Raw genomic sequence first — 9503 nt, forward strand, 5'->3', positions numbered from 1 at the left:
AATGGAACAGAATAGAGAGCCCAGAAATAGACCCTCAACTCTATGGTCAACTAATCTTCGACAAAGCAGGAAAGAATGTCCAATGGCAAAAAGACAGCCTCTTCAATAAATGGTGCTGGGAAAATTGGACAGCCACATGCAGAAAAATGAAATTGGACCATTTCCTTACACCACACACAAAAATAGACTCAAAATGGATGAAGGACCTCAATGTGCGAAAGGAATCCATCAAAATCCTTGAGGAGAACACAGGCAGCAACCTCTTTGACCTCAACCGCAGCAACATCTTCCTAGGAACAACGCAAAAGGCAAGGGAAGCAAGGGCAAAAATGAACTATTGGGATTTCATCAAGATCAAAAGCTTTTGCACAGCAAAGGAAACAGTTAACAAAATCAAAAGACAACTGACAGAATGGGAGAAGATATTTGCAAACGACATATCAGATAAAGGACTAGTGTCCAGAATCTATAAAGAACTTAGCAAACTCAACACCCAAAGAACAAATAATCCAATCAAGAAATGGGCAGAGGACATGAACAGACATTTCTGCAAAGAAGACATCCAGATGGCCAACAGACACATGAAAAAGTGCTCCATATCACTCGGCATCAGGGAAATACAAATCAAAACCACAATGAGATATCACCTCACACCAGTCAGAAAGGCTAAAATCAACAAGTCAGGAAATGACAGATGCTGGCGAGGATGCGGAGAAAGGGGAACCCTCCTACACTGTTGGTGGGAATGCAAGCTGGTGCAGCCACTCTGGAAAACAGCATGGAGGTTCCTCAAAATGTTGAAAATAGAACTGCCCTATGACCCAGCAATTGCACTATTGGGTATTTACCCTAAGGATACAAACGTAGTGATCCAAAGGGGCACATGCACCCGAATGTTTATAGCAGCAATGTCCACAATAGCCAAACTATGGAAAGAACCTAGATGTCCATCAACAGATGAATGGATCAAGAAGATGTGGTATATATACACAATGGAATACTATGCAGCCATCAAAAGAAATGAAATCTAGCCATTTGCGACAACATGGATGGAACTAGAGCGTATCATGCTTAGCGAAATAAGTCAAGCAGAGAAAGACAACTATCATATGATCTCCCTGATATGAGGAAGTGGTGATGCAACATGGGGGCTTAAGTGGGTAGGAGAAGAATCAATGAAACAAGATGGGATTGGGAGGGAGACAAACCATAAGTGACTTTTAATCTCACAAAACAAACTGAGGGTTGCTGGGGGGAGGGGGTTTGGGAGAAGGGGGTGGGATTATGGACATTGGGGAGGGTATGTGCTTTGGTGAGTGCTGTGAAGTGTGTAAACCTGGTGATTCACAGACCTGTACCCCTGGGGATAGAGTATTATGCCTCCATCAGAAAGGATGAATACCCAACTTTTGTAGCAACATGGACGGGACTGGAAGAGATTATGCTGAGTGAAATAAGTCAAGCAGAGAGAGTCAACTATCATATGGTTTCACTTATTTGTGGAGCATAACAAATAGCATGGAGGACATGGGGACTTAGAGTGGAGAAGGGAGTTGGGGGAAATTGGAAGGGGAGGTGAACCATGAGAGACTATGGACTCTGAAAAACAATCTGAGGGTTTTGAAGGGACGGGGGGGTGGGAGGTTGGGGTACCAGGTGGTGGGTATTATAGAGGGCACGGATTGCATGGAGCACGGGGTGTGGTGCAAAAATAATGAATACTGTTATGCTGGAAATAAAAAAAAAATTAATAAAAAAAAAAAAAAAAAAAAGAATGTGCCTTCCAGAGGCCATTGGAATTGATTGTCTAATTGGTACTCTGGCCATGCGACAGTACAGTAATGTATGAGACATCGCCTTCGCAGGTCCTGGTCCAGTTCCAGGGTCTTCAGGTTAGTCAGTAGACACCCTAGGGCTGTTTTGGGGACGAATTTGGATTGGGAGGTCCCCATGATTCCTTGCCGGGCAATCTGAGGGTTGGAGGAAGGCGTCCCTTCGTCCAACACTGGGTTGCGGAGAGACAGTGTCAACTGTCACAAAATTAGCACATCTCCCGATTCCCGGAGTCTCAGAGGTCACCTGGTGACCGGCGGGGTCCGCCCTGACATGACCGTGATTAGGACAGAGCATTCTGGAGAGACGTGCAATCATGGGAAACTCAGCACAGCTTCGGAAGTGGCGGTGGGAGAGGCGGGTCCAGGTCTGAATAGGAAGAGGAGAGAGCCTCCTCACCAGGGTGGAGGCTTGATCTCCTCCCATGTTTGGGCACCAAATGTAAGGTTTTACAGGCAAGATAAACACAACACCAGGCAAGATAGGCACAAGGCAAGGTTTATTAAAGGCACCCTCAGGCAAGTTTCCAAGACTCAGGAGAGGAGACTTGGGGAAGTTGTGCCTGGGAAGGGGTTGCGTGAGCTTTTATTGGGCCAAGGCCAGGTGGGGGCTTCTAACCATATTTGGTAAGATTAGAGGTTGGGGGTTGGAAAGTCCAAAGTGGCTGGTTTCTGTTTCTCGCATAAGTTTCCATTTACTCAAGGTGACATGTCCTTGACAGATGTCTTTCTGGCAGGAAAGTCCTGGGTAGGGGGAAGATGGCTGTCTGGTGGCCATTTTATTGTTCCTCCGACCTAACCTATCTAACAACTTTTAAAGAATTTGCTACTTCGACCCAAATTGTTCTTTGAAAAACTCATCTGACCCTCTCTCAAGGCATTAGTCAGTGACCTTTTCTTACTACCATGGCTCATTTACATTTTAACTCGGAGATCTCACATAGTACCAGACCCAAGTCGTTTAGTAAAGATTTGACTAATTAATCAATTAGTGACACATCTAGATTCACAGACCCTACCAAAATCTTTCAGATCCACTTACCTGACACCCTGACTCTTTGCCTCTTCAGTATTTTTCCTAAGGATTACCAAAGTGCAGAGGTCATTGGGACTTTCCAGGATTTGTTGTTCAGTGTCTCAGGACAGTGTTTCCTCAAATGTCTGATTATTTGGCTTTTAAATATAGATTCTCAAGATCCATCAGTTCCAAGTCCAGATACACACCCTTGAAAACTGAAGGCAGAAACTCAAATCGATTCTTGCCAGTGTTCATACTGGCATTAGCATTATGGTATGAACAATAGCTAAAAGATGAAAACAGATGAATGGATAAAAGGAATGGTATATATACATACAATGAAATATTATTCGGCCTTAAAGGGACTGAAATTCTGATATATGTTGCAACATGGTTGAATCTCAAAAACATTATGCTAAATGAGATAAGCCAGACACAAAAAGATAAGTGCTGAATGATTCCACTTACATGCGGTACCTAGAATAAACAAAGAAAATTGAACAGAGGTTTCCAAGGGTTGGGATGCTGGGGGGAGGAGGAAGAGGAATTGTTGTTTAATGGAGACAGAGCTTCTATTTGGGATGATGATAAATTTCTGGGAATGGTGTGTGGTGTGATGATTGTATAATATTGTGAATGTTCTTAATGCTACAGAATTGTACATTTAAAAATGCATAAGATGGTAAATTTTGTCATATATATTATTGTGGACACGTATGTATATCCACAATAATATATATATTAGATATATAATATATATCCACAATAAAAATATAAACTAAAATAAAGTAAAATTGTTGTAATTTTTTTTCATAGTAAATTCTCAGCCTCTTTTCCTGGAGATACTGACTGGGTAAGTCTGGAGTAAGGTGGGAAGCTATACATTAACACTAGATCCAGATGATACTTTTGATAAAGCTTACCTTTTGAAACATTGCTTTAGGGAACTGTTCCCAGAAGATTGTCCTAGAGATCACCAAATTTAGAACTTGTGAAAAGTCCAAATTATCAGACCCAAACCCAGACCTACTGAGACAGAAACTTGGAGATGAAACCCAGAAATCTTTTTAAACAAGTACTCAAGCTCATCTTGGTGCAGGCTAAAGTTTGAGAACCATTACCTAGTGACTCCTGGGACCCTTCACCACTCAACCATCTGCTTAACATGAATACTACAAGTCATTTGTCCCCAAGAGGAGATCTAAGAAAGCCTGAAGAGATTCTTCCAAGAGAAAAAGGACCCAGGAGAGAGGAGTCACAGCTGGCCCCGCTGTTACTCTCCCAGGGCATAGGAATTGGCAGGTCAGAGACCCTTTCTCCTGTGGGGTCTCTGCCTTTGAGGAGTCAAACTAATCAGAGAATGGAAAATCCATTGATCAATTTGTCTAACAAGCTTCAGAGGGGATTCAGTCCCCAGGACCATGAAACCTGTAACACACTGACTTATAGTCACTAAGGCCCATGTACCACTTTCAAGACACACAAGCCTTCTCTAGGAGAAATCAGTCAGGCCCCGTATTACATGCCTGCTCTGTATTTCTTCTCTTTAGGGAAACAAATCTTTCTTCACTACCCACACTCCATGAGAGAACAAGATTCAGGAGAGTTGGCCCCTGTGGTGAGCTTACTTTGCCAAGCATGCATAGCCTAGTAAGTGTTGTGGGAAATAGGGAAAAGATGTGTTTGGAGAGAAAAAACATTGACTACTGTTAAGCATATAGCAGGAACATCATGTGATATCTGTGCAGAAGGAGCTCTAGTGGCCAGTTGCTTCGGAGGGTGAATGGGTACACTCCTTGTTCAAAGTTGCGGTTGTGAGTGAGTTTTTACATTGGTTGCATGTTATTTGGATGGGTGATTGATGGAGATTATAAGGATGAGGAGGAAGAGACAGAGCACCCACTCTTGGATACCATAGGACTTTCCAGAACCACACTGTGCAGTGACACTGCTACCAGTGGGAGGTGTACCAATGGATGCCTCAGGTACTAATAGACTATCGATTTGTTTTCTCCTACCTGGTTCCAAAACCCCAGAGTCTCCACCTTCACTCAGCCTAGGCAGATCCTTTCTGAATCCTTCTTTGCCACCTTCATTTGTTGGGGAACACCTCCTGTTTCTTCAAAAGGACCTGTCCTTCTTTCTTCATCCTTATCTGTGTCTCTTATAGAGATTTTCAAGAGTGAAGAGTCCGTGTTCCCTGGTATCCAAGGTTATGGTATATAAAGATGCAGGGTGGATAAGGGGGAACAGAGAAGCACACAGGAAGATCCAACATCCAGTCCCCCCTTGACATTCTACCCTTTTGCTCTTGGAACATCCTGGGAGATACTGAAACTTGCAAGTCACTATCTCATAGTTCGTGTGATTGCACTCGGGTCTCATTCTTAAGTAGGGACATGGAATCATTAACAAGACATTGAACTAACTTATTCACCTCTTCTGGCCTTTGTTCCTCTTCCTAAAACAAGTGGCTTTGTCCCTTCAACATTAATGATGTGATGATTCCCAACCCTATTACCTTTGACCCTAGTTTTCCCTGCCTTAAATCTATCTTTAACTCCAGGCACCAGAGAAAATTGTGATATGGATCATGTTACATGTCACAGGTACTACATGGCCCCTACCTTTTATCCATTATTTTTTTCAAGGTTCCCAGAGATGTGGTCCCTGTGCATCTCCAACCTCATTTTCACTGTTCCCATGTCCCACCTTGTGCTTCAGCAGATTGCTAAGAGCACTCTGTCCCATGCTGCTTTTTGCATATGGACCTTTTCCCTTGCTACCTTCTGTGCCAGATAAGCCCAGACTCAATCATCAACCTAGACAACTCCTTGCCCAGGGATCTCTTCCTCCAGGAATGCCCCCCTGACTCCATCACTTCAGGCTAAATTTGGGGCTCCTTTCTGTACTTCACTTTGCAGACTGCCTTTATCTTAGTATTTAATTCACTGTATTACAATGTTAGGTTTCTGCATCCATTAATGTCCCTGGGAGGTGGAGTTCCTCAGGACAAAACCACATAATTAATCATTTTATCCCCAACAACAAACACTGAGTCTATCCCAAAGTAGCCCTTGTTGCTCTGGACACTAGAAACAGAAAACAAACATGTATTTGGTACATGAATAAAGGGGAAAGTACAAATGACAAGTGGTTGTATCCTCCACCCTTAATTTCTAACCTCTGGCCCTAAGATAAAATGTTTCTGATGTGTGGGAAACTCTTCTTAAGATGCACATTAATCCTCATTTAATGACCCATTTGAATCACAATCCAGCCCCTATAGGAAATAAAATTGTTTTCCTTGATTCTAATCCAGTTGATGATGTTAATGCACACAACATACTCTAGGAAATAACCAGAAGTGTGGGCATTTCCTGTGCACTTTCTGATATACTGCTCAACAAAACAGATCTGAAGGCAAGAAAGTAAGCCACACTTACTAGAGGTCAAGGGAATCTTTGGGGGAACCAGGTGGTGGATATTAGAGAGGGCAAGGATTACATGGAGCACTGGGTGTGGGGCAAAAATAATGAATACTGTTATGCTGAAAATAAATTAAAAATAAATTAAAAAAATAAAAAATAAAGATGAGTCATGATCCTCTCACCAGAACTCAGCAGAGATGATTGCAAACTGCTCACCCCACCAAGGGTCAGAACAAAGATGTTCATTCATAGTTAATCAATTTGCCTCTGATGTGATCATTTTTATCATTCAGAGACACTATCTGTTTTGGGATTTTTGTGAGTTTTCTTTTTTTGAGATAAAATTGGCATGTAACATTATATTAGCTTCAGGTGTACAACATAATGATTCATTATATTGCACATATAGGGGTGTCTGAGCGGCTCCCTTGGTCAGGAGTCTGCCTTCAGCTCAGGTCATGATCCCAAGGGTCCTGGGATTGAGCCCCACATCAGGCTTCCTGCTTGGTGGGGGCCTACTTTCCTCTTTCTCTGGAGCTCCCCCTGCCTGTGCTCAATCTCTCTCTCTCTCTCTCTCAGTATCTCTGTCAAATAATTAAATAAAATTATAATATATATAAATATATATAATATAGCATATGTAATATTTGATGAATTAGCAAAATAATTCCAGTTAACATCTGCCACTACACAGTTACAAAGAAAAATTTTCCTTGTGGAAAACTTTTTTAAGACTTTGTTTCTTTGTTTGACAGGAAGAGTGAGAGCACAAGCAGGGGGAATTGTAGGCAGAGGGAGATGGAGAAGTAGGTTCCCCACTGAGCAAGGAGCCGGATGCAGGACTTGGTTCCAGGCTTCTGGGATCATGAACTGAGCCAAAGGCAGATGCTTCACTGATGGAGCCACACACTGAGTGATAAGCACCACTTAGGATGTGACTCAAAATTCTGTTTGTGACCTTAGTATTATTTTATCTTATGGTAACTGAAGTGGTTGAAACCTTGATACCTATGTTTTCATTAGACATTTTCACCAATATTTAAGTTAACAGATGAAAGATATTTTGTCAAGCAATAATAATGTCCAGGAAGCATCTGGCTCTGTCCCTCCCTGCAGGATGTTGATGGGTCCTGGTACACTAAGCGTTAAGAATTTGTTTATGTGGTTTATTATTTGGTAAAAACATTCTCTTTTTCTTCCTTTCCTTATTATTGAAGAATAAACCTACATTCTCCTCATCCTGAAATAGTCTATCCAGATATTTGAGAGACTCTCAAATTTTCTCACCTCTGAGACCTACGTATCTGACCCTTTTTAGGGTTCCAGACAAGTTGGATAATCCAGATTAAGTTACTGAGGTTCACCGGACTTCATGTTCAACGTTTGTTTTAGAGTGAGTTTGGACCATTTTATCGCTAAGGTCTAACATGGTCCTTAACTTTTTAGATTTGATGATTCTAGATATATAGGATAAATGAGTGTCCCAGAGGCCAATGGACAGGGGTTGATCAACATTATTAAATGTTGCATGGAATGAATAACAGAATGTAGGATTCCTAAACTTTGTAATGTTAAGGCTATTATGCACCATGCTTCCCTTCAAGAAATAAAAATAGTAGAGAGATTCTGGTGTCTATCTAGTGCCTATTTCATGGTCACTCCATGCTTATATCATCTAGCTGATGAGTTGGCAACATGGAAGCAAGAAATCAAACAAGTGCTTCAGAATTCTTACTCCTGGGATTTTCCCAAGACTCAGTGCCTCAACCCCTTCTCTTTGCTCTGTTCTTATCCATGTACCTGGTCACCATGCTTGGGAACCTGCTCATCATCCTGGCCATCAGCTGTGACTCCCACCTCCACACCCCCATGTACTTCTTCCTCTCCAACTTGTCCTTTGCTGACATAAGTTTTATCTCCACCACAGTCCCTAAGATGCTGATGAACATCCAAACACGGAGCAAATCCATCACCTATGCAGGCTGCATCACCCAGATGTATTTCTTTATGGTTTTTGGAGGTATGGACACTTTTCTCCTCACTGTGATGGCCTATGACCGGTTTGTGGCCATCTGCCACCCCTTGCACTACCCAGTCATCATGAACCCACAGCTCTGTGGCCTCCTGGTTCTCATATCCTGGTTCATCAGCTTGTCATACTCCCTGACCCAGAGTCTGTTGATACTACGGCTTTCCTTCTGCACCAACTGGGCAATTCCACACTTTTACTGTGAACTTGCTAAGGCCCTCACCCTTGCCTGCTCAGACACATTGGTCAATCACATCCTGCTATATATAGTAACTATCCTTCTTGGCATCATTCCCTTCTCTGGAATCCTTTTCTCCTATACCAGAATCACCTCTTCAATCCTGAGAATCCCATCAAATAATGGGAGGTACAAGGCATTTTCTACCTGTGCATCTCACCTGACTGTGGTTTCTTTATTCTATGGGGCAGGCCTTGGTGTGTATCTCAGTTCTGATGCATCTTCCTGGAGGGGCATGATTGCCTCGGTGATGTACACTGTGGTCACCCCAATGCTGAACCCCTTCATCTACAGCCTACGGAACAGGGACCTCAAGAGGGCTCTACAAACAGTTTTGGGGAGAACAATCTACATTCAGTGATGTGAATGCTCGTCCTGGGTTTTTGCTGACAGGAAGAGCAGCCCTTGGCTAATGAAATCCTGCCTCTTGATGACATTGAGTTTTACTTCTCACCCAACCTTCATAAGCTACTTTGATCAGAATTGTTTTGCCAGTACTTTTTCTGATGTACCTTAAGCTCTTATGTTGACTGCTCTGCTATCCTCACTCCCACTCTCCACATCCCCTCCTTTTACTTTCCTCTTACTACACCTCAGCTTGGATTTCCAATCCAGCAGCCACTTTAAGTACCAATTCAGAATAGTTGCATGAGAATTATGAAGTAGTGCATTTTATCAATAACTATTGCTAGTTCCTTACTAAGCACCTTTGGTGTGCCAGGCTGCAGAAGGTATCTGGAACACAAGAGTGAAGTGGGAAAAAAGGACAAAAATCTTTGCCCTCATAAAGCATAAATCCAGGATCTCAGTTTCTCTAATCACATTATAAGTCCCAACAGACTATATACACTGATGGATAAATTATTTATTTGGTTATTAGCAAGGTTGAACTTTTCTCCATATGCTTATTGAGTGCATTTCCAAACAATTCTGAGTTTGGGTTTCCAGAGTCCTT

The 9503-nt window shown here is 42.3% G+C and overlaps 1 protein-coding gene across 1 annotated transcript; it reads left to right on the forward strand.

Annotated features, from left to right (window-relative positions):
* Positions 1 to 4973: 4973 nt before the first annotated feature.
* On the forward strand, positions 4974 to 8909 carry LOC116571871 (olfactory receptor 7D4-like). Its single transcript, XM_032310328.1, has 2 exons — positions 4974 to 4992; positions 7975 to 8909. Exon 2 carries the CDS (start codon positions 7977 to 7979, stop codon positions 8907 to 8909), a length of 933 nt encoding a protein of 310 aa, XP_032166219.1. The 5' UTR covers positions 4974 to 4992; positions 7975 to 7976.
* Positions 8910 to 9503: the final 594 nt, after the last annotated feature.

The sequence above is a fragment of the Mustela erminea genome, chromosome 1 (assembly GCF_009829155.1).
Source record: "Mustela erminea isolate mMusErm1 chromosome 1, mMusErm1.Pri, whole genome shotgun sequence".
NCBI classification, from domain to species: Eukaryota; Metazoa; Chordata; class Mammalia; order Carnivora; family Mustelidae; genus Mustela; species Mustela erminea.

Excerpts from the sequence above, each read along its gene's own strand:
- LOC116571871 (XM_032310328.1), top strand. The coding sequence starts at position 7,977 with ATGGAAGCAAGAAATCAAACAAGTGCTTCAGAATTCTTACTCCTGGGA.